The 26,674-nt window shown below is 42.4% G+C and overlaps 1 protein-coding gene across 1 annotated transcript; it reads right to left on the reverse strand.

Annotated features, from left to right (window-relative positions):
* Positions 1-6,153: 6,153 nt before the first annotated feature.
* Positions 6,154-10,891, reverse strand: LOC131663342 (uncharacterized). The gene is made up of 5 exons (XM_058933702.1): positions 10,878-10,891; positions 8,293-10,069; positions 7,064-8,200; positions 6,737-6,988; positions 6,154-6,693 (listed from the first exon to the last, which is right to left on the reverse strand). Exons 1-5 carry the CDS (start codon positions 10,889-10,891, stop codon positions 6,154-6,156), a joined length of 3,720 nt encoding a protein of 1,239 aa, XP_058789685.1.
* Positions 10,892-26,674: the final 15,783 nt, after the last annotated feature.

A 26,674-nucleotide genomic window follows, 5' to 3' on the forward strand; every position in this document is an offset into this window, starting at 1 on the left:
AAAAAATTCATTTAATTTTTATAAGTTATACATACACGTGTGCACGCGTAAAAATTCCATACATGCCATACGTGCTATACATTCCATTCATTCCATACATGCCATACATTGCATAAAAAAATTCATTTAATTTTTACGAGTTATACATACACGTGCGCACGCGTATGCGTATGTAAAGCATACAACTTGTGGGGAATTGACTCAACGGCCTATGCGAGTGACGTCATTTAAAACTGTCGCATATACGCACTGATTTTTGTTGTTGTTATTTTTAATAACGATATTTTAATTATTTTTAATTAAGAAGAAATTACCTATCCTTTCTGTTGAATTTAATTGTTGACAATTTACATATAAATAATTAATTGTCTACATCTAATACTCTATAATAAAAAATTAGTAACATTATTTATCGAATTTATTTTTTTCCTCGTAATAATCTTTCGGTAATATTAAAACTGTCGCATATACGCACTGATTTTTAGAGACATTTTTTTTGTTGTTGTTATTTTTAATAACGATATTTTAATTATTTTTAATTAAGAAGAAATTACTTGTCCTTTCTGTTGAATTTAATTGTTGACAATTTACATATAAATAATTAGTAACATTATTTTTCGAATTTTTTTCTCGTAATAATCTTACGGTAATAGATATACAGGAGAATCGAACCTAGCCTCCTTTGCATCTATACGACAGTGCTCTACCGTCTAAGTCATTGTCGCTCTTTCTAAAGATAATGCATACTAACTGTATATTATTTTATGATTTAGGAAAAAAATTATCATTTTTTTAGTAATATTTTGTACACTGAATTACACGAACTATTTTTATTTTGTATATTTTTTAACTAATTAAAAAAAATACTTACCTTATACTTACCTGCTTGTTTCGCTGAAAATGGTGGGGGAGGGGGAGGTAAGAATAAAGAAAAACACAAGGTTGAATTTATTCGTAATTTCAAATTGTTATTGTTTTAGTACTTACCTTTGCGGCTACGATATATAGTATTTACACATACGTTTGAATAGCACTTAAAAGTGTTGATTTTTTAAAAAAAATTATATAAGTTTTTTATTAAACAAATAGTTAGTCTATGTTATATTTAACCATACGTTTGAATAGCACTGAAAAGTGCTGATTTATAAAAAAATAATATAAGATTTTTATTGAAAATTTAGCACTGATATATTTGCACATACGTTTGAATAGCACTTAAAAGTGCTGATTTATAGAAAAATAATATAAATTTTTTTTTATTGAAAATTTAGCACTGAAACGTGCTGTTTTAAATTGATCATGATATCGATTAACTGTCGGGATTGTACAGCTTCGTCAACTTGAAAAAAAAAAAGTGGCCCAGAAAAGGGCCGATCATTCGTTCGCTGCAACTTGTCACTACCAACGGCTTGCCACCACCTACTCTTCGTCCGTTGCGTGAGAAATAAAGAGCGTACGCGCTATCGCGATCCTATATTAATACACATTGGCGTCTCTTCTCCGCACTAATCACATTTTCATTAGCTACTCCCACCACTAATTATGATCGTCTTATGCGTGCGACAAAATCAGTGCTGTCGCGTAGTCTCGCATCCCTACTCCCAAATCTTCGACCAATGACCGAAACGCGGCTAGTGTTTCAAAAGATGAATAAAAATTCGAACGCCTTGCAACGATACGTTATTGTGATTTTTTTGTCGTGGAGTTAAGTGAAGTGTTTAGTCAAGTTTAGTTTAGTGTCAAGTTTAGTGAAGTAAAATGAGTGATGAACGGTTGGAAAATTTGTTTTCGTTGGACGATGCGTCGTGGCAAGACGCACTGAATGAAGCAATCGAGGCGTTGGGCGAGGACATAGATCTTTCCGAAGATGAAGTCTTCGGATTGATTGATTTATCGGGACAAGAAGCAGCGGTGGACGAAGTCGTCGTCGAGCAGCCGCGAACATCTTCGCCGAGGACGAGGAACGACGACGACGACATTCACGAAGCGGCAACCATTCGGATGCCGCTGACACCTCCACCTTCAATATTGTAAGTACATTTTTTTTTTTCATTCTCTTTTACCCTCTCTCTCTCATTCTGTTTTTTATAATTAATACCATTATACTAATAACACAATTATATTTAAATTTTATTAATTTATTAATATAATGGTATTAGTTATACATAAATTTTTTAAAAATAATAAGAGCATATATGTTCTTAAATTAAAAAAAGAGGTTCTGTTCTTTTTTTCTGTATACTAATAACACAATTATATATCTAATAATATTGTATTAATAAATTGATAAAATTTTATATAGATAATTTATCAATTTATTAATATAAAAGTATTATTCGTTATATAATATGTATGTACGTGTGTATATGAGAGAGAGATAGAGTATATACTCCAATTTTAAATTTAACATTCTTTTCTCTCACGTACTTAAAATTTCTTATTTTGCGATGTCCGGTTTTCGTCGTCGTAGTCGCGTTATCGGCATGGTATAAAGACAAGTGTTTCCGATTACAGCAGGCATCGGACAGCGCCACTCGAATTACCGCCACCGTCTCCATGCTCCCGTTCGTCTTCAACGGTGAATGTGTAAGTTGAATATTTATTATACAGATAGATATATGAAATGATTTTTTTCAAAATAAAGAATCTTTTTTTTTTTTTGCAGGTCTGATGACGATGACGACGACGTGGAGATGGTCTGCGAGGTGATTGTCTCGCGTCGACCACCACCACCACCACCACCATCACGACGCGTGACATGCGTCGACCTGGTGACGCCTCGAGGAGCACCCGTGATCATCAACATCACAACGCCACAACAGCCGCTCTTGGTGAACTTAGTTTCACCACCAGAGATACAAGAGACGTCCTGCCGCCAACGAGAACATGTATGATTCTTTTTTTCTCTTTTCTTTTTTTTTAATCGGCAGTAGTATATTCTAAGTTTTTTTCATTTTTTTTGTTGCAGGTCGGCGATCACAACAACACCATGCCAGTATGCGAGGGCTGGGAGTGCGCACACTGCGCCGCTGGTCGCTGCAGTCGGCAGCCGCAGTGGGTGGAATCACCACCGCAGTGCGGCAACAGGCGGCACGTCGATCGGAACGGGCCGGTCAGACACGTGGTGCAAAGATTATTCGCATCGAGGTCGTGCAGTCCCGAAGATTCCCCCGCTGTGCGCCAGCCTTCTCGGTCGCCGTCACTAGCTCCGTTGAGTAGGCAGCCTTCTCGATCGCCCGCGGAATTACCCACAACGGCACTCATGCAGAGTCTCCGTATCACGGGGAAAAAGCGCCTGCGCGTCACGGAAGAAACCGTCGACGGCGACCCGCGGTATAAAATTGCAAAATTTTTTGACGATAACTAAGCGACAGTTTTTTTATAAATTTTTATACATTTTTTGTATTTTTTTTGTAGTTTTTTTATATTTTGTTATATAATAAATAATTATTAATAATAATGTCTTTTTTTATAAATAATTATTAATAATATATCTTTTCTTATTTCAGCGATCAGACACACACACACACACACACACACATTGATAATATATCTATATAATCTATGTATAATATTTATTAAAATTTATTGTATTAGCGCTTGGGCCCTCCCCAGCAGCAGCAGCAGCAGCAGCAGCCGCCGGCGCCGCCGCCCCCCACACATCAATCACGCGCACGCACACGCACAATAAAACAATCAAAACGCGTAACACAGAACGCGCGTGCAGTGCATAGGAATCAAATTAGTGGGAGAGGGGGAAATGCAGAGAACGCATGCCACATCAGATCAAGCCACATCAGATCAACTTAGTAGGGGAGGGGGGGGAGTGCGTAGAACGCACCGGTATAACTTAGTAGGAGGGGGAGGGGGGGTGAGTCGACAGCGCACGGGCCGATCAGCAGGGGGGGGGGGTGAGCTGAACATGCACACACCTCAACTCACACGCTTCAACTCAGTGAGCTGATACCCCTCTGAGTTGATGCCCTTCTAGTTTACCTACTGAAGATAGAAAGTTTTATAAAGCAAACATCGTGAAGAAAAGAGGTTAGTATTAATTAAGCTAAACTATGAGAGGTTAAAATAAACCTATGAATTTCAAAGAATTAAATTATATTTTGAATTAATTTTACGTGAGCTTTTCTGAGGAGAAGAATAATGAAATTTTCATAAAGAGACTGTCATATACAGACAGTCTCTTTCATATATTCATATATAGCTATTTTAACGTCTTCTTTCCAACTACTTGAAAAAAATGTATCATTCAAGTTATTTTATTTTGATATTTTTTCAGCTGATGAAAAATACTTGAGTATGGTGCATGTTTCTACTGAAGATGAAGTGTTGACGAAATACAACAGGACAGACAAAACTATTGCTGAAACAGAGAAAGCTTTTCTAAAAGAAAAGCGGAAGCTGGAGAGAAAGAAGAGAGAAGGCAAAATTATTACAAGTCATGCTCATTTATTAAACACTAAAGACAATTTTCGACGATGTTTCTGGAAAATCAGACGATGACTCGGATTCGGATATCGAGAATCAAAGACTGACTGTGAGTGAAAAAAGATCATAATAAAATTTAATTTTTTATGATGTAACGGAGAATTGCGATCGACAATCAAAGTAGATTTTTACGCGCGGGCGTCCGCACAAATTATTATAAAGGGATGGTTTCGCTTGAAAGCGGCGAACGGAGGGATTCAAGAGCCGACGTAAGAATATCGGCGGAGCCGTGATTCTCCATCACAATGTTAGTCGAAAAAATGTATGAAATATGTTTTTATCAAGGGGCGCGACAGTACCCTGAGGCATGAATGCTGAAGGCGCGGACTACGTGACACTACTCGTATACACAACGAAGTAGGGGGTACAAATCTCCAACTTCTTTTATACGTTCCAGCAAATTATTGATGAAAATATTAATGTGTGGCGGGACATTCAAAAAAATTGTCTTAATAATTGCAAACATAATAAACAAAAAAAAGTATTTTTTCATATTGATTCGGAAAAGATTTTGATAATAAGTGTTTGGAAATAATCATCAAACTTAAGAGTTCTTCTAATAAACACAAGGGGTGTGTATGATAATGAGAGGATCAAGGCAGGACTGAATAAATACGCAGTTTACAATTATCTTAAGCTAAGTCGTATCTATTCGGCATAAAAACCCCAGTCGTAAGTGGAGAAAAGCCTCTTAGATACGGCGAAATTTTATTTTGCGTACAATTATCCGAGTGGTACAGGAATCGTCGACACGGAGGCAGCGCTCGCCTTTACAAGGGTTTGTTACTCACACTTGCAGGTTGATGGCCAGTCAACCTGCACCAGCTCATCCGACGCACCAGTGAGGCTGAGAGATAGGGAGGAGAGTGTGCTTCTGGTGGTCGAGGCACGACGTAGCCCCGACGTCTCGGGGACGGGGACAGCTCTTGCTACGGCGCCGCCCGAGTTGTTGAGTGGGCACAGTGCCGCGAGGTTGAAAGCACCCCTGAAGGCTGTAAGCACCCTCACCTACGGCAGCAGGTCGCCCTATCCGTGGCCCTGTCGTGCACCGTTACTGGCACGTTGTGCGGTGGCTCACTCCTATCGCAGTTTGTCGCACGCCAGACTCGTCGAAGCGCATACACACACAGTCACGCACGTAAAGAACTAGCGCTCTTTAGTGGAAGGCAAGTTCTACGGGAGTGACTGAGCTAGACTAAGGAAAAACTCTCGGGCAGTGCTCGGCTCGGTCGTGATATAAATCTCCCCCTCTCCGCAGTTTTCTCAAGAGAAACGGGCGGGCCATAGGCCCGCGAAACGACAGAAGACGAGAGAGAGTGAGAGAGAAAGAGAGAGAGAGAGCAAAACAAGAGCATCGCATTTCGGGTTGCGTGCGACGCTCAGCAGGTGGTCGGCACAGGCGACCACGTGTCGATGATGACGCGCTGATACGATCTGTTGTCCCGCAAATGTTATCGTCTCGACATCGCTCGCAGCTGTAACCCAGATAGTCGACAGACGTGCCGACCGACTGCGTTAAACGCGCGTTCATATGGGCCGCACATGCTCGAAGGTGCACCTTGGAGGAACCCGGACGATTTCGCTGTCAACCATCGCAAATGCCGCGAACATTCCGCTCGCCTTCGTCCTGATGGACGAACCCTGTATTGTAGTTTAATTCTTACACGTCGACTCTTCCCGCTTGGCCGAATCCTCTTGATTCTTCGACTGATCCAGCATTAACGGTGCGAGACAGGCAACGTGACGTCTGAGGGTGTTATTGGCCGTCTTCACCGTGACTACTCGAACAGCGTGTGTCTCCTGTACACGACCGAGAGGCCACTTGAAAGCTGGATATCGGTCGTCCTTCAAGAAAACCAGTTGTCCAACGGCGAAATTCGATGTCGTATGCATCCATTTGGTTCTTTCCTGAAGTAAGAGCATGTACTCGCTGGTCCAACGCTTCCAAAACTGATCGCGAATACGTTGGAGAAGCTGGAAGCGGCTAAGTCGGTTTATCGGTACAGTCGGTGTCTCCTCGTCAAGAGTGAGGCCCGATGTGGCGTCAATGAGGAAATGTGACGGCGTCAAGGCTTGCAGATCTTCTGGGTCCGAAGTAAGCGGACAGAGCGGACGAGAGTTGAGGCATGACTCAATTTCAGCAAGCACGGTCGAAAGTTCTTCAAAGGTGAGCGTGTGCTCGCCAACGAAGCGCTTGAGCAAGTGTTTGGTGAACTTCACGCCCGCTTCCCATAACCCTCCGTAGTGGGGTATGGTTGGGCGGTTTGAAAGTCCACGTGATACCGTCGTTGGCTAAGGTGGAAGCGACTTCTTGGAAAAAAGTGGAACCTGCACGGAACATAGCCCACAGCTCGGCATCCGCGCCTCGGAAGGTCGTTGCATTGTCGCTGACGAGCTGCTTGAATAGCCCTCGTCGGCTGACGAAACGGCGGAAGGCTGCAATGAAGGTTGCTGTTGTTAGGTCGCTCACCACTTCCAGATGTATCGCCTTGGTGGCGAAACAAACAAATAGGGCGATATATCTTTTGTAAGCGCGTTAACCGCGGCCTTTGGAGGTACGCACTTGAAACGGTCCGGCGTAGTCCAAGCCGGTGGTGGTGAAAGGGCGAGCAGGCGTCACTCGCTCGGCTGGCAGGTTGCCCATTAGTTGATAGGCCAAGCGGGATTTATAACATTGGCACTTTACGCATTTGCGAATCGTGGACTTGATAAGCGCACGCATACCGATGATCCACGCGAATCGCAACAGAACACTTGTGGTCAGAGTAGGTCCACCATGTAGGGCTTTACAGTGGGCATGAGTGACGAATAGTCGACTGAGGGCCGATTGACGTGGTAGAATCGGCGGATTTCGCACGTGAGAGGGTAACGGCGCGTTACTTAAGCGGCCTCCGACCCGCAAGACACCATCGCTATCGAGAAACGGCCTCAATGAGTGCAAAGCGTGCCATTTGGGTAGGCCCTTACCGTTCCGTAAAAGCTCGATCTCACGGGCGAATGCATGCGACTGAGCAAGCTTCAGGATTACCTGCCGGGCGTTGTCGAGCTCTGCCGTCGAGAGGAACGGAGTGTACAAACCCTCTTGCGCCTTGCACCGCATGTATTGTAAACACCAAGCTATCACGCGTGTCAATCTGGTTAAGGTCGAGTATCGCGACAACACCTCTGGTTCGTCATTTCTCGGCTTTGTGTGCAGGACTTGCACGGTTTCTAGCGGCTGAGGCCATGTTTGTGAGTGAGAAGCGAGCCAGGGTGGACCTTGCCACCATAGATCGAGCAACTTTAGTTCGATGGGGGTAGCGCCACGAGATGCTATATCGGCCGGGTTCTGTTTCGTGGGTACATGATCCCACGTCACAGAAGGTAGCTCGGTCTGTATGAGCGAAACGCGATTGGCGACGAACGACCTCCAGTGGCACGGATGTTTTTTGAGCCACATGAGGACGATTCGGCTGTTGGACCATAGGCGCACCGGCGCGGACCTAACGAACTCGAACCTTTGCAGATGACGGACGAGCAACTCAAGGTTAGGTATGCTAACGGTTTTCACGGGCCCGACCTTTGTTTTAGCCGCGAGCAGCGAAACGGTAAAGGTACCGTAACCGTTATCAATCCGCAGGTAGACAGCGGCGGCGTACGCGCGTTTGGAGGCATCCAAAAAGCCATGTACCTCGTATGACTTGCGCTGCGAGAGGCCTAACTAACGAGGCATCGATAACGACGAGAGAAGGCCTAAGGAGCGGCAGTAGGTAAGCCATCTCTCAAAGACTTCACGCGGGCGTCCCAGTCTACCTTCTCGAGCCACAAATCTTGCAGGATGGTCTTTGCGGTCATGGTGATTGGCGCGAGCCAGCCTAGCGGATCGAACAAGCGCGCGATGTCGGAGGAGATAGTTCGCTTCGTCAAGTTTTCGCGATGACACTCAATCTCACCGGCGGTGAAGCTAAAGCAATCCGGCGAAGGCGACCAGTGCACACCGAGTGTTTTCACTGCCTTTTCGCTGTCGATTTCCTTCGACGCGCAGCCGTTGCCTTGCGTCATGCTTGAAGGCAGTAGCTCGGGGTGCGTCGCCGTCCATTTATTCAACTCGACGCCGGCCGATTTCAGAATGGCTATCAATTCGTCGCGTTTCTGCATGGCGCTTGTGAGATCGTCAGCGCCGGAGAAAGTATCATCGACGTACGTCTCTGATTCGAGACAGGCCGTGCCGAGTGGGAAGCGTTTCCCTTCGTCGCGAGCTAGATGTTGGAGAGTACGAATGGCTAAGTATGGCGCGCAGGAGGTACCGTAGGTTACCATCGTCAGTCTATAGTGAATGGGAGGTGACTCGGCGACAGGAGACCATATGATGCGCTGGAGGTCCTGGTCTTCGCGCGCTACACGACTTTGCCGAAACATTTTCACTATGTCGGCAGTAAAGCCATAGCGATATCTGCGCCAATTGAGCAAAGTAAGATCGAGGTCACTTTGAAGCGGGGGTCCGGCCATGAGAAAGTCATTCAAGCTGTGCTTGTCTCGAGTTTGGCGCGACGCATCAAAAACAACGCGTATTTTCGGCCGTATCGTGGTAGCCTGCTTGACCGCGTGGTGAGGCAGGTACCACGCATAGGGATTGTTTCTCTCATGGTCTGGGACCCACTCCATGTGACCGAGTTCATAGTAGGCCTGCATGAATTCCGTGTACGCGCGGTTGAGCTGCGGGTCACAAGCCAAACGCTTGTGCTGATGAGTCAACGAGAGCAAGGCCATACACTGCGTTTCCATACCGACGCGCGGTATCTCTCCTACTCGCTGAAGACGTACCTGGTAATGACCGTCGCTTCCTCGCTTATGCGTTTCAGTGAAAAGCTTTTCGCACGCTTCATCGTCCGGTTTTAGCGAATCGGTGACGGCCGGCACTTCCTCAAGCGTCCAGAAGCGTTGGAGCAGCTCGCTCAGGTCGTTGTTGACTACGCACCGAAGGACTTTGATCGACGTGTAGTTCGTGTGTACCGCCCACCGTGCCGAGGGTGTATAGGTAGGGCCCGATATTATCCACCCGAGCGCAGTGTTTTGCACGACCAAGCCCGAGCTCGAAACCTGCTTGAGGCCTGGGCGCAGTAGCTGGCCGTAGAGGTCGGCTCCGATCATCAGATCGATCCGACCCGGCGTATAAAAGGAAGGATCGGCCAAAGGCAAAACCTCGAGCTGCGTGAGGTCCTGTTTCGTAGAGACGCGCGATGGCAAATCAAAGGTAAGTCGCGGTAAGATAAACGCGTTGACCTGCTTTTGAAAGCTCGCGTCCGATCGTGATCGTAATGTGAAGCGAGTTGCGGACTTTACGGATCCAGCCGCGCAGCCTCCCACGCCGATTAGATTAGTGTGTATACGATCCTTCGATAGTCCAAGCAGTTGAACAAACGACTCGGACACGAAGGTCGCCTCAGAACCCTGGTCTAGGAGTGCCCGATCACCGATTTCTCTGCCATCGGGGCTTACGACGTTTACCAAGGCGGTGGCGCGGAGAACTGGGCAATCATCTTCGGGCACACTTTTGCTGCATGCACGCACCACGATATCACCTTGCGCTCTGAATCAGAGGAACATCCGTACACCGTTGAGAATGAGTTTCAAGCGATGTGCTGCGTCTATGAGGAAGCTTGTTTGGAAATAATCATCAAACTTAAAAGTTCTTCTAATAAACACGAGGGGTGTGTATGATAATGAGAGGATCAAGGCAGGACTGAATAAATAAGTTTGATGATTATTTCCTGTTACGTGACGTTTCATTGTATTATAATTGTATTTTGTCGAATAATATTTCGCTCTCGAGATTTCCGTTCGGATATAGTATAGAGTCAAGCTTTCTCAAGTGAGCCAATAAAAATCAACTGTTCGAATTCCTCATATCTTTTGGCAGATTGTTGAAGCCTTGTATGTGAAAATTAATGTCCTGAAGTATCATTTGAAAATATCAACTTTTCGAAAAGTTATAAACAAATGAATTTTCTATGTACTTTTTTTTATAATTTTCATATCTCCGAAAGTATTTTATGAAAATCAACGAAATTTTAATGGTAGGTTTAGAAAGAGTTGCATAATTGGAAAAAAAATTATTCACACCAAAAAAATTTATTTTACTAATAAATAATTGATTTTACAATAAACAATCGCTAATTCAATAAACTTCTCCTTCCGTTACACAACATTTTCTTATACGCTCTCATTCTGTAAAATATACTCTAATCATTTGTGCAAAAATACTTTAGTGCTCTCCGTCTGACAAAAAATACGAATACTTAAACATTACCGTGAACGCGCGAAACTGCAGCCGAGGCGCGAGGTCAGAGCACAGAGCCGATGAAACGCGCGCTCTTCCCTATATTTTATAAGCTTACGTTCTCAAATACATATTTTATGAATGTTCTACACAACGTCTAAATTATTAATCTTATTGACTATTATTTATTTAAAACAATTTTTTTATTACTTTCACCCCAAAAAAAAATCTAAACTCTTAAAGTGACGAATCAAATAATTTATGTCAATACTAACGTTTCAATTCAATAGAAAAACAATACAACTTATATACGCGAATATTTCTTATTTCAAATAACTTTGGGGCAATGTATTATCCGAATTGCAACGACTAAACGGTTTTTTTGAATTCTTAAGATTTCTAATTCTTGCCTCGAGGAGAAATAACGCTCGCGTAAACAACTGAGCATCGTGTATAACAGACGTGAACCTTGCACTCATTGTTTCGCTCAGTCTGCTTGTAATCATCATGACACCACCACCAAAGTGTTGTAATCCTTTTAATAAAGCAGGACATAATAGTGTGAAAAATAAACTATTTTTACTATCAGATAAGCATGATAAGAAACTCAGTGGTTTATTTGGATTATTTGTTTGCGTTTCGTGTAAAAGGCGGTTGTATAAAAATCTAGGTTCTTTTCAGTTTACAAAAGAAAACGAAATTTCTCAAAATCAAGCTCAAGCAGAAAAAGAAAAGGAGACTGAGCAAATAGACGAGAATAATGAAAGTGAAGGAGAAGTGGAATCAAATAATCCTGCTAAAGATCCAGACTATGTTTGTAAACAAGTTGACAATGAAAACCAAAAACTAAGGCTTGCAGCTGCTATTCATGAAGTGATTACAGCTCCTCCTGCAAAAAAAATGCACTTGAATTTATGTGATTGTGACAGTGATATTCTGCGCAAGTCTATTGGTACAAACACTTTGAGTTCTCATGCTGATGTCAATTGCAATCGTTGGATTAGTGATTTTAAATTAGCATTGTCGCGTGCACCAACGCGAAAAGAGAAAATTATTGTCTTAACAACGATGCCAGTGGATTGGCCAATTCGAAAAATAGTAAGAGAATTTGGCCTAAGTAGGCGTATGGTAAGCTCATCGAAAAAGTTACGTAATGAAGGAGGATACTGTGCACAGCCCATTCAAAAAAAAGGACGAGCTGTGAATCCTGACCTGATAAAAAAAGTTGAAGAATTTTATTTATCTGACGAAGTTAGTCGAGTTATGCCGGGAGTAAAAAATTTCAAGTCTGTCAAAATCGATGGAAAACGTACGCACGAAACTGTAAGCATTTGTTGATATTTTTTTTACTATAACACCGTATTTTTTTTTAATCGTGTTGATAAAATTATTATTAATAATTCTATCGATAAAAATCATTTAATAAATTATAATTTAATATTTGAGCTAAGTAAATACATTTTCTTTAATAGAAACGATTGCTGCTGGGGGATCTTTGTAGTTTACATAATGATTTTTACAAAAGTACCCAAATCTGAAAATTTCTCTGGCTGTTTTTAAAGCTTTGAGGCCTCAGCAATGCATTCCCGTTGGCGCGAAAGGTACACATAACGTGTGTATGTAAAGTGCATGGGAACATCCGTCTTAAGCTGAGGGGTCTTAAAGAAGAATTTGCTCGTAAAAAGTTTACTTTTCAAACTACCTATCGAGATTACTTGAAAGCTATGATTTGTTCAAATCCAACTGCAGATTGCTATTTATCAAAGTGTCAAAGTTGTCCTGGCACACACAGAATTTTTGATGAATTGAAAGAAACTCTAAGTAGATACAATATTACAAATATTTCTTTCTATCAGTGGCTTACAACTGATAGGTATTGTGTATTTCAATTAACGTATGAAATTCTCGCTTATTTTTCGAGATAGTTATATAAAAAACATGGCTACAGAATTACCAGATATTTTGAAACATGATTTTATTGCTGGAGCACAAGCAAAATATTTGAATGAAGTAAAAGAGTCACTCGCCCATGGCGAATTTTTAGTCACTCTCGATTTTTCTGAGAATTATTCTTTTCATGTACAAAATGCCATCCAATCTCAACATTGGTCCAAGGATCAAGCATCACTGCACGTGTATGTAATATATTACAAGAAAAATAACGTTGTGCACCATCTTAATTTCGTTGTTTTTTCGGAGTATGAAAATCATGATGCCACTGGGGTACATCTTTACAATTCCAAAATGATTAAATTTTTGATAAGAAAATTTGGCAAGCGAAACGTGAAAAAGCTCATTTATTTTTCTGACGGAGCGGGATCGCAGTACAAAAATAGATTCAATTTTTTGAATCTGTTAAACCACGTAAAAGACTTTAAAATCAAGGCAGAATGGCACTTCTTTTGTACTGCTCATGGAAAAGGAGCTTGTGATGGCATTGGTGGTTGTGTAAAAAGAAATGCTTACCGTGATAATGTACAGGATAAAACTATAGTCTCGACACAACAACTGTTTGAATGGGCAAAAGATTTCTTCAAGAAAATTGATTTTGATTTTTGCACGTTAGCTGAATACAAGAATCACGAAAAAGTACTAGAGAAACGTTTTGCTACAGCTAAGACTATCGTTGGAACACGCAAGTTTCATTGCTACAAACCATTTGATTTGAATACATTAGAATGTAAAATTTTCTCAAAGGACTCAGAATCTACAATTGTAAAAGTAATAAAAAAAATCGTCGCTGCAAAATAAATAAAAATTAGTACGTAACTGAAATCATAAAAACTCCAGTTACGGTGAGAGCGCGCGTTTGATCGGCGCTGTGTGCTCTGGCCTCGCGCCTCGGCTGCAGTTTCGCGCGTTCACAGTAATGTTTAAATATTTGTATTTTTTTGTCAGACCGAGAGCACTAAAATATTTTTGCACGAACGATTAAAGTATATTTCACAGAATGAGAGCGTATAAAAAAATGTTATTTAACGGAAGGAGAAGTTAATTAAATTAGCGATTGTTTATTGTAAAATCAATTATTTATTAGTAAAATAAATTTTTTTGGTGTAAATAATTTTTTTCCGATTATGCAACTCTTTCCAAACCTACCATTAAAATTTCGTTGATTTTCATAAAATACTTTCGGAGATCTGAAAATTAAAAAAAAAAGTAGATAGAAAATTCATTTGTTTATAACTTTTCAAAAAGTTGATATTTTCAAATGATACTTCAGGACATTAATTTTCACATACAAGGCTTCAACAATCTGTCAAAACATATGAGGAATTCGAACAGTTGATTTTTACTGGCTCACTTGAGAAAGCTTGACTCATAGCTAGCAGTATTCGTGTGCGCGACTCGGTGGGAATGAACGGCAGAGGCTGATTCACGCTGTGCCGCAGCATGCTGCGGTCAGCGTGCTTAGCTAGGTAAGAAAAAACAATAAAACTGTCACGTAACAAATGGTAGCAGAGCGTGGTTTTGTGCCTTCGATTAGTTGCCGATAAATCATTGTGTCCTTTCTTAATTTTATTGATACGTATTTTTTATATATATATATATATATATATAAACGTGTTAGCTCTGGAATTTTTTTTTGGAATGGCACGTGGAGTTGAAACCCGTTTCCTCCGCCGTATAACTTGAGCTTTGGCGAGGAAGAAATTTTCGATCTTTCTCACGCGTTTGATTTCGTTGAAGTCAGCGGGAAATTTGAACACCCTCGAATTTCTTTTGCTGACTGAATTTTTTTTTCTTTTCTTTTATCCTCTGCGAGTGAATTCCTCGTGCTTTTTAATTATCTTGCAAATATTAATAAAATTAACTTAGGGGTTTTGTGGCCACCTATCTATTATTTAGTTTTAATTGAATTAATTACTTTCGCTAAGTACTTTTGTTTTAATCCTTTCATGAAGGTGAAGTTTTTTTTTCTATTTTCCTCTTTTTGTTGATAAGTGGTTTGGACTAACTAATTTCACTCTTCTCTTATTTCTTTTAAATGATAAGGATTAGTGAAAGGTTTGGATGGGATTAGTAGGAATCCGACACTTTTATCTAATGGGGAGCGACCGATAGAATTTTTATTTGCAACTTTAGTCAGTTTTATTGTCTTATACTTCGCTAGAAATTTATATTATTCACTCCTGTAGGGGAGGTCAGATGAAAATAACGATTCAAATTACGGTAATTTTGGACTTGTGGATTTGAGTTTACTCCTTTTTTTTTACTTTGTGTAAATTTTATTTGAGTATTATTATCATCCTTAATCGAATTTTGTTTTCCCCCTTAGCAATAATAATTGTGATTTACTTTTATATTATATAATCATTTTGCTTGTGATTTAGTCATCGCGTCTTATTTATTTATTTTTTTTCTTTCTCGTGTATTTTTGTCTCTTACCACCTGACTCCAAGAAACAATAAAGTCTTTCTACCATGGCGACTGAACAAGCGACTTTAAATCTTCTAACTAGTATGTTAGCAAGTTTTACTTTGCAAAATATTGTGCAAGGTATCACGGAATTTGATGGGAAAAATGTTCCCCTAAAAGACTTTATTCAGGACATCCGTAACGGAAAGGCACTTATAGCTGAAACCCAAGAAGCGAATTTTATTCGCTTGATTATAGCGAAATTAAGGGGACCAGCGAGAGATTGCATTTACGGTAAAACCGTAAATGCTGCCGAGGGACTAATTAAAGTACTCAAGGAGCGTTTAGCCCCGTGCAAGGACTTCTCTTATTATAATTCGAAGATTCATAGTTTACGAATGAAAAATGGGGACACTGTCGGAGATTTTCACAACCGTATCAATATCTTACTAAACTACGCACAGAATGCGCTGAAAGAAGAACTCGGAGTTGAATATAGCGATGTTATGATGACTCCGATAAAGAATTCCACAATTAAAATCTTTATTGATGGGCTCCCAAAAGAAATCGGGGACTTAGTCGATATTAAGCAGCTGAAGTCTCTTGAGGAGGCTTACAAGGAAGCCCTTCGCATAGAAACTAGGAATAAGAATAAGCCGAAAAATGCGGACCTTAATATGAGTAAGTGGTTGTCGATTAACCGTGGATTTAACGTTAGCTATATTCAGGATCAGCAAGTTCAAGCTGAGGAACCATATTACGAAGAATAGGAAGAGTTACCTGCGGAAATTCAACAATTTTTTATCCAACGCCAGAATAGACGATTTTACCAGAATAATCAACGACAGCAAAATCAGTATCAGAACCAAGAGAGCCAGCCTCAACAACAGCAAAATCAGTCCCAGGGGCAAAGGCAGTTTATGTTTAGAAATTGCAGAGTAAAGTAGAAGTGCAGAATAAAAATTTTCAAGATAATGGCTGTCACCCAGGACGATTGTACAATCCTGATACGGACATGTATCAAAATCCTACGGGACGAAGATACGGTGTAATTGCCTATGACCAACAACAGAAAACCAACGAGTTAAGACCGAACCCGCCGTATTAGCAGTTCGGAGGAAATACTGGTAATTTAAACTCCAACGGGGCTCGCCCTGGAGTGAATGCGGCGGGCCCATCTCAGACATCCCCGGCTCAAAATCATCGGCAGCAACAGGCGAAAACACTGATGACGGAAGTTCGACAGATGCCGGAAGTGGAGAAGCCGGGAGTACCGCCAGCGAAAGTGATGACAATACTGAAAAATTCAGAGACGTTTCTTCCGAGTCAGTTGTCGCAGTTGCCGCAGATCGGGGACCTAGCGCAAGAGATAATAAAATCTATGCGCCTACAAGAGTAAGATTTCGAATACCCGAGACCGATAAACGGTGGACCGTATTTATGGTCGATAATGGATCGGCCGTAAATCTTATAAAATTTAATGCTTTACATTGGACTACGAGGTTCGATCCAAGAGAGTCGACTACGCTGAGTGGCATAACTACACACACGGTTCCGACTCTAGGCACTGTATTGCTAACAATAAATGGCAAGCCTGCTAAATTTCATATAGTGTGGAATAATTTCCCCATTGAAGAAGATGGCATGCTAGGAAGGGACTATTTAATAGACAAGAGTGCAGTTATATCGTATTATAATGGAACTCTAATGGTAAACAGTGACTTGATGAATCCGATACCATTTCTACCTGTTAATGTACCTGTGGAGCGCTTACAAGACAATCTTATCAAAGCTATGCGCATAGTACCAAAAGACGATGAAATATCAGAACTTGTAGCTGATTCGGACCTGGATTATGCGATAGAGCAACTTGCTAACGAAGGGATTAGTAACACTAAGCCCGGTCGAGCAAAGGTCGACGTCAGTCACGGTAAAGTCAGATACACCATAGGACCAAGGTCTCGTCAAGTTATTCAAATTAACTTGATCAAAACCGAGTTGACAGAAGGCTACTTGCCCAGGATTGACGTGAAGGACGAAAAGGTATTTCTTGGAGAGGGAGTAGTCGCAAATGTAAATAATACGTGTAATATCATGGCGATTAATACACATGATGACGAGGAAATCACCATTGAAGTGGACCCGAGAGAAATTTTACCATTCGAGCAGTTTAAATCGCAGTTTTCCAGCTCTGATGCGAAAGTGTGTTGGAGTCCAAAGTAGCCGTGCAGGCCAATAATCAATATAAGAAGAGGGGAAAGAACCTCTTACAATTGATTAGGACTGGACATCTTAGTCCAAGCGAGCTCCAAAGCGTTAAGCGACTATTAAAAGGGTACCCACACGTATTTCTACTTCCTGGAGAACCATTGCCCTGCACGGACTAAATAGAACATGAAATTCATCTTGAAAATAGAATTCCTGTAAATACCAAACAGTATAGGCACCCTCCCGTTCATAGACAATTTATTTCTCAAACGTTAAGAAAACGATTGGAAGATGGAATAATAGAAGAATCGAATTCACCATATAACTCGCCACTTTGGATAGTACCTAAAAGCCCGGCAAGTGATGGGATCCCAAGGTGGAGAATGGTCATCGATTTTCGAGAATTAAATAAAAAAACTGTCGGTGACGCTTACCCTTTACCGAATATAGGGGATATATTAGATTAACTAGGGGGATCCCTTTATTTTTCAACGTTTGACCTTGCGAATGACTTTCAACAAATACCTTTAAGAGAAGAAGACAGGCCCAAGACAGCTTTTTCATCGTTTGATGGGCATTTCTAATATAAAAGGATGCCGGAAGGATTGATGAACGCGCCGGCAACATTCCAGAGAATGATGAATGTATTGCTGCGCGGACTACTAAATGTAGAGATGCTAGTGTACTTAAACGACGTAATAGTTTATGCTAAGAATCTTCATGAACATGAAGTGAAGGTTGGAAAACTTTTTGAGAGACTATCGGATGCGGGACTAGTCCTACAGCCCGACAAGGTAAATTTCCTTTGTAGGGAACTAAATTCCTTGGACATATTGTAAGTGATCGAGGAGTCGAGCCAGACCCTCAACTCGTCGAAGCTGTAATGAACTTCCCAAGGCCAAAAGGAGTGAGAAGCGTTAGGTCTTTTCTAGGATTGTCCGGATACTATAGGCGATTTATTCAAGATTATTCGAAAATCGCCAAACCCCTCAGAGATCTTACCAAAATAGGACAAGAATACGATTGGGGACCTGAACAGGAAGAAGCCTTTGAAAAACATAAAAAGCTCCTATGTGTAGCTCCGATTATAACATTCCCGGACTTCAATAAACCATTTACACTAACTACAGACGCCTCAGATTACGCAATTGGAGCGGTACTTTCGCAAGAAGAAGATGGAGTCGATAGGCCTGTAGCTTATTTGTCAAGATTGTTAAGTAAACCCGAAAGAAATTATACGACCACTGAGAAAGAGTATATTTCGGTTTTATACGCGATGAATCAGTTCAGGCCATATCTTTTGTGCAACAAATTCACGCTGGACTGTGACCATGAACCTCTGAACTATATGCATACGCGTAAGGACCCTGGACAACGCCTTATGAGATGGATGTTCAAGTTTACGGACTACCAATACACCTTCAAGTACAAGGCAGGGAAATTGAATTGTAACGCCGATGCACTGTCAAGAAACCCGGTAAATTTACAAGAATACTTGGATGAAAAGGAACAAAAAGAGAAAGAATTGAATGAAAACATACCGAAAATTCAAGTAATGATGCTGAAAAACAAAGTCACTAAAGAACAGACCGAAGAAAATCCAGAACAATCGGTAGCGATACGAAGAAGAGCGCATACCATATCTAACGAGCCTAAACCGAAAGGCAGGCCAGTAGGAGCCAAAACGAATAAAGGAAAACCGCAGCTGGATCATAACACTGTAGCGGAAAGAACGAGAAGTAAAAGGCCTGTGACTACGACGTCGAAATACACTAAGAATGTTCGCCCAAATGCTATTAATACTGAACTACATGAGAAAATCTTGGCGCCAGCCGATAAAGAAAATATGCTGTCGAAAAGAGTTCAAGAACTAAAGAATTACGAAGCGGAACTTTCCACAGACGACTCAAGTACAGAACCCATCGAGGAGACCCAACAGAGAAAACGACTAACCAACCAAAACTATGAGTCCGTGGCAAGTACTTCCGGGATAGAAATAGTTGTAAATAAAAATGCAAATGAGGACGAGAAACGAAAGTCGAATCGTCCAAAAGCTACCTCTCTGAAATTACATTGGCGCGTGCAAGAAATTTCAAACCGATTGGACCGAGAGAGTCAAAGCTCGATTATGTCAGACTTTGAGCCGGATGTGAGCGAACTACGGCCCAGTTCCTCGAGACGTTCTGTGATGTCCTCAACTGGTGTAGAGGACAGGGACGCGAAAGAAGCTCATGACAGTACAGACAACCGGGCTCCCACAGAGGACCCGCGATATAGCGGACTAAGGAGAGGTAAAGATACGGAAATAGAAACGAATGAGGATCAAGAATCCCAAACGAAGGGCCCGAAGATAAATAAGTCAAGTGGTACGACGACTGAGGAAGTCCTATCCGAAACAACCGAAGAGTAAATTGAAATACCGATCACTGGACCCCAAACTAGTGCAAGTTCTGAGGAACCTGAGGACGAAATCTCCAAGGAAAACGCAGACAGCGCAGGTCGAGGTGACGACGATAATTTAGAGAAGGGACCAAAGACCAGTCTGACATTTGACGAAGTCTGGACGTCGGCAGAGAAATTCTAAGCCAGTCTACGTCGACATAGGAGCTTGGACAACGTATCGTACTTTTGGGACGATTTGGGTCTAGCTCAAGACAACAAAACCATAGAAATGCCTTCTCATTTTTCAGACGGTGACGGACCGCCTCCAAAAATACAGGAAACACTATAGGAACTCGACCCATATGACAACGAAAATAATACTAATGAAGAAATGGCTGGACGAATCAGAAAGTTGGTGGAAGAATCTCAAAAGGTCGTTGCCTCTCAAATTGAACAACTGATAGCAATGAAAACCAGAGCCAACACACGGAGCATTCAAGCGAAATCAATAAAGAGAACCGTGACGACGAGGCGGAAGTGCCGCGTCATAGAGAAATTTCAGTGACTCCGAGCATAAATGTAGCAGCACCAACTGCCAAAAGTACGCCCATGGTTCAGGGGCGACGCCCTGTAGTGAAATTCAAGGGACTAAACGCTATTACTGAGGAATCAGCTACGAAAGACGAAACGCCGGTAGAATTACATTTTTCACAAGCACCTGTAGAGGATGAATTGTTTCTCATGGTACCCCCACCCTTGGGACCATTAAATCAATATAAAAGACCCGAAAATTATCGAAATTCGACTTCTAGTAGCGAGGGTACTAGCAGTGTTCAAACGTTAGGATCTGCGAATTATATCCTTCAAAATAATGTCAGCACGAGCCAGCAGTGTTTGACTTATAAGAGGGATAACATTGTTCATTTTATTTCACGAAATTGCGACAATAAGACCTCCATCTCCAAGTTATTAGAGGAAATCGCGGAGCCATAGATTAACGGAACATGAAGAATCAAAAGCCTAAAATTGGACAGATTTTAACAACCAAGTACAAAAACAAATATGTCTTCTCAATTGTTGTTAAGGACAAGTACCACGACTCCACTAGCATGGAAGCCATTAAAATAGGGTTAATAAACTTAAAAAAATTGCTCCTGCAGAAAAAACTGAGCAGTTTTCGTATAGCTCGGAGAGGAGATTATTCTGATGACTTAGGGCCCGAACTATTAACCGAAATCTTGATAAGAATTCAAAAATAGTCCTGTAAAGGTTACAATTTGCTATGGTAAATCCATTATACCCCCAGAGAACGAAAGAAAAGAGATTATCCGAACTTTACATGATAGTCTTGTGGGAGGACATAAGGGAGTCAATCAAACTTATCAAAAGATAAGGGCTCGGTATCATTGGACTGGACTACGCAACGATGTGCTGGATTACGTCAGAAGATGTCCGAGGTGCCTCGAAAAAAAAATTGACCGGCATAAAACAAAAGAGCCAATGTTGATCACAGATACACCGATAGAGGCGTTTGATAAAGTATCAATTGATACTGTAGGAAAACTCCGGACCACCCCTAGTGAAAATTGCCACGTATTGACGATGCAATGTAATTTAACTAAATATCTACTAGTAATACCAATGAAAGACTTGAAGGCCAACACTATAGCCGATGCGTTAGCCAGGCATTTAGTCTGCCAATTTGGTGCTCCGAGAGCGATACTTTCGGATCGAGGTACCAGTTTTTTGTCGGAAATTGTAGAATCGCTTCTACACCTATTCAAAATCCATCATTTAACCACTTCCGGTTTTAGGCCCCAGACCAATGGGTCACTCGAAATGAGCCATGCACCCTTGATAGACTTTATACGTATATATTCAGAGCGATTTGACGATTGGGACCGTTTGACGCCGTTCGCGGTTTTCACATATAATACTAGTATTCATAAGGCGACCGGCTATACCCCGTTCGAATTAGTATATGGACGAATTGCTCGGTCCCCAATGAAAATACCGCGAGAAGAAAAATTACGAACATACAATCAACATTTGAAAGACCTTGTTTTACGTCTTACCGAATTAAAGATAGCGGCCGGCGAAAATCAAATACGTGAGAAGATAAAATCAAAAGAGCGGTATGACAGACATTCTAACACGTTCAATGGGAAGGTAGGAGACTACGCATGGGTCCTAAACGAACCGCGAATAGGGAAGGCCGATAGTTACTACAAACAACCTTTGAAAATTATCGAAATTTTAAATCGAAAAAATATTTTGTTAGAATTCCCGAATGGAAAGAAAGTACGCAAACACGTGGATAAACTGAAATTGAGACATTGACTATATGCTATTTAAACTTGATCTTTTAAGGCTTTAAATCTACACTTACTGTCTCGTACCTTCTAGGTTCTTCCTTTCCAATATGCGAAACTTTCTCTTTCTTCTCCTATGCTCTTTACTCGCATTATCTGTTACGGACCCCCAAGCTTATACAATAGAGAATTAGAGCCAAAACCCAGGATTATATTATGAAAGATTGGACCCCATGAGAATAAAAAGAGCGGATTGGAAAGTATATATTACAGTTGATACGAAGTACTTCTTGGCCAGGACAACTATTATACATGACTTTCATATATTACTTGGGAATTGCACCAAACACCTAGATGGAATGATGTGTAACAACATGTTAAACAAAGATATTTTGGATGTGAAAGAGCTCACGCTTCAACGATTACAAGCGGAAATTACTGAATCAATCGGAAACATGGGAAATACAACATTTGTCTACAACATTTTTCTCTAAACCATACCGATCTTAGGTCAATTAGGTGGAAAGATTAAGAAAAAAATAACATTGAACTTTACGTGATGTTGGGGGCGACCTTGGTGGTCACCCAGACCCCACGTATCATAGGTCATCTGAACGTAGAATTTCCCGCTCTTTCTGAATCCGAGGTCAAAAATGGGGGTTTCTATTTAAAAAAACAAAGTTGACCTTCGGATGACCTTGCAAATGACCCTCAAGGTCAGAGTCAAGGTCACCCGATTAAGTCCCCCTCGGAGTCCAGCAACTTTTGTATGAAACATGTTTTACGCATCCTTACCTAGAAAAAAATTTCTGGGTGCTTCGATTAAAATGGTCCACCCTGTATAACTATATATATAACTATATATATAACTATATATATAACTATATATATAACTATATATATAACTATATATATAACTATATATATAACTATATATATAACTATATATATAACTATATATATAACTATATATATAACTATATATATATATAAGAAATAATTTACTGATACAGTTTTTGTTTGCTCAAATATGTTTTTATATCTCGTAGTAACTTGATGTGGTCATTCGCATCCTCACGGACTTCTGGTGTAGTAAGCAAATCTCCATAGAATTTAGTTAATTTTTGAATATCTTTACGGTTTATTTTATTATCCACTTTTTTTAGTTTATTATGGGTTTTCTTTTATCCAATATGTGTGTGTGTGCGTGTGTGTTTTTTTTAAGATAGTTGGAGAATGTTTTATGCACGTAACGGCCTTCCGGCTCGTCCTGTGTGGAAATCCCTAAGCATGGTATACCCACTAAACTCCCATCTCTCTATGTCCTGCCTATGTATCCCCCGCGGGAACCGCCGCTAGGCATTACTTCGCGGGGGGGGCTTCTGCTATATTAGCCTTGTCTTCTTCATTACCTTTCGGCTGTGTCGTTTTCTTCGATCTTCATCGTCTTCGGCTATGTTAGCCTCGTCTTCTTCTTACGGCATCGATTTACACGTCTTCTTCCAACGGCATCGTCCGGTCGTCTTCTTCTATCGGCATCGTCCGGTCATCCTCTGGACAGACTCTACCTCGAAACCTATGTTCCTCTGCATCGGGTGAGGGAGTCTGGGCTCAACCCAATATCCTTTGCTCTCCCGCAAAGGCAGGGGAGCGCTTTGGATAGGCTGGCGCCTTGTTATCCTATGGACTTAGGTGACCCCAGAGCCTACGTTCCTCTGCATCGGATGGGGTAACCGCGCTCTACCAACTACTCTGTGGTAGTTTAGGAGCGCTTTTTAGTCCCATAGTCTGGCACATCGCTCTATCTATGCATGATAGACCTGTCGCGTCTTCTCTCTTCCTCCTTTCTTACTTCGGTCAGCCGGTTTACCACTGACGTGGCAAAGGTCACTACCGTTTCCAATCCCTCTGGCGAACCGAGCAGGCAAGCTCCGAGCCCTTCGGGACTCATTGGATCATTCCACTCCGTGCGGAAATGCATCCGCTCTTCAGCGAAGCGGGGACACACAAATAAGACACGTTCTACGTCCTCGTCATTGCCTGGACAGGCTGGGCATTCGGCACTCGCATATACACCGATGTGTTGGAGATAAATGCGGAAGCAGCCATGACCGGTGAGCACCTGTGTCAGTTGGAAGGTGAGGTGTCCGTGGCGCCTGCCTGTCCACTTGTCAATGTTCGGGATGATGCGATGAGTCCAGCGACCTTTCACTGCGTTGTCCCATTTTCTCTGCCATTCTCGCATTAAATTTTGCGTCCACCGTTTGCTGCGGACATGTCTATCAGCATTTTTCTCTTCGTTACGACCTCCTTCACGGTATATTTCTGCTCTGTCGCATGCTAGTAGGTCGATAGGCGCTATTCCAGCGATTACCGAGACTGCTATGTCCGATACAGTTCGGTATGCACGGGCAACTCGTAGCGCTGCTGCTCTGCAGGCTCTTCGACACGTCCCTCCGTAGCTTGCATTATTTCTTAGCGCATCCGCCCATATAGGAGCTCCTTAGAGAATTATCGAGCTTACGACCGACGATAGGAGGGTTCTGCGTGGTTGCTTTGGCCCCCACGACGTTTGGCATGATACCTGCCAACGCTCTAGCAACGTTAGTGGCTTTGACACCTGTTTTCGAGAGGTCTTCCTTAAACGATAGCCGCGCATCTAGTATAACTCCCAGGTACCTCACCGTGTCAGTCGACTGTACTCGCTTATTTTCCACCGTGAATGTAGCGGACTTCCGAGCTTTCGTGCGGGAGATGAGCACCGCTTCCGTCTTTTCCGCAGCGAGACTGAGCCCATGCCCTTTTAGCCATCGAGCCACCACCTCGATGGAGACGTTTCCTATATATTCTATCTCCTCAACGCTCTTTGCCGTGACCACTAGTGCTACATCATCGGCAAAAGCTATTATCTCTATTCCCCTTGGTAACTGCTGTCTTATTAGTCCGTCATATAGGACATTCCATAGCAAGGGGCCAAGCACCGATCCCTGCGGCACTCCTCCCGTGATGTTGTATGAGTGTGTGCCATTGTCGGTGTTATAGTGCAGGATTCGGTTGCTTAAGTAGCTCGATAGGGCTCTACGCAAATACAGTGGCACCCTCAGTCCTTCCATGGCTGTCATAATGATGTCCCATCTTGCCGAGTTGAACGCATTTCGGATGTCTAATGCGATCACAGCGCACATGCGTCTTGCGCTCCGTCCTCCGCTAATGGCATCTTTGGCCAGGTCCACAACTCGACCAATAGCGCCTAAGGTTGAACGGCCTTTTCTGAAGCCGAACTGGTTTCCAGACAGGTCCCCTGCTTCGGCTATAGCTGCCTCCAATCTGGCATGGATTACTCTTTCCAGCAGTTTTCCTATAATGTCCAACATGCACAGTGGTCTGCAGGACGAAGGCTGCTCGGGAGGCTTATTTCCCTTGGGTAGCAGCACCAGTCTTTGCAGCTTCCACGAGTTTGGAAAATGTCCTTCTCGCAGGCACGCACTAAATGTATCGCGAATTATTTCCGGGGCATTCAGTGCTGCCGTCTTGATGGCAATTCCCGGTATCCCATCCGACCCTGGCGCTTTCCGGGTTCGAATTTTCTCCGCGGCTACTATCAGTTCTGCTTGGGTTACTCCTGTAAACTCGATTTCATCGTCTCTTTCCATTAGGCCTGTTTGTTCTGGTCTCTCCCAATGTCTTGGGAACAGATATCGCACTACTCTGTCGAGGAATAATGGGCAAGATGGTGGTGCGCCACTCCTGGGCTTGATCTTGCGCATGACCGTTTTATACGGCCGGCCCCAGGGGTCCTTATCTACTTCCTCGCAGAAGTCTCGCCAGCACGGTCTCTTAGCTGCTTTGATGGTGACCTTGAGCAGTGATCTTAACTCTTCAAATTTTTCGGTCAGAGCTCGGAAGTTGGGCTTGTTCCTTGCTCTTTGATGGCGCCTTCTGGCTGTAAGACATTTATGCCTCAGGCTTGCGATGTCTTCATTCCACCAGTAAACCGGTAATCTACCCCTTGCGTTGCTCTTGACAGCCATGGATGCATCACATGCAGTGTTGAGAGCTCGTGTGAGACCCTGCGCCTTTTCCTCCGCGGTTCCGGATACTGATATTCCTTCAAGAGAGTAGAGAAATGATTCTCTGTCGAAGGTATTTGGTGCCCATCTCCTCTTGTTTTCCGTTCTCCTGGTGGATACCGCTTTTTTGATCAACTGGAGCCGGTACGTTATGGCTTGATGGTCACTGCCCGTGTACCGATCGCTGACTCTCCAGTTGAGCTCCTCCGTCAATAGTTTGGTATCTATGAAGGTAACATCCACTATGGACGATTTCGCTGCCTTGGAATAGGTCGGGGTCGTTCCTCTATTGGCTACCTCGAGCTCCAATACTCCAAACGCCTCTAGAAGTGCATGCCCGCGAGCATTTGTTTTCGCGCTTCCCCAGTTTACGGCCCATGCATTAAAATCGCCTGCGATGAACACCGGTAGACGTGATGTCATTGCGCTGGTAACAATGTCATCCAGGGATTTCTTAAACTCGCTTATCTCTTCGCTAGGTGGGAGATAGCAACTATATATACGCATGCCAGCCACTTCTATCCACGTAAAGTTTGAGGTTGGATCGGTCATCTTTGCCAATACGTGTAAGTGTCCGCATACCC

Source organism: Phymastichus coffea, unplaced genomic scaffold (assembly GCF_024137745.1).
Source record: "Phymastichus coffea isolate CEN01 unplaced genomic scaffold, Cenicafe_Pcof_1.1 PCOF00033, whole genome shotgun sequence".
Taxonomy (NCBI): domain Eukaryota; kingdom Metazoa; phylum Arthropoda; class Insecta; order Hymenoptera; family Eulophidae; genus Phymastichus; species Phymastichus coffea.

Bases quoted from the DNA above. Each gene is read 5' to 3' on its own strand.
- LOC131663342 (XM_058933702.1), bottom strand. The intron at 8,201-8,292 runs GTAGACTGGGAC...ATGCCTCGTTAG, and splicing joins AAGATTTGTGGCTCGAGAAG to TTAGGCCTCTCGCAGCGCAA. The intron at 6,694-6,736 runs GTTATGGGAAGC...CACTTGCTCAAG, and splicing joins ACCATACCCCACTACGGAGG to CGCTTCGTTGGCGAGCACAC.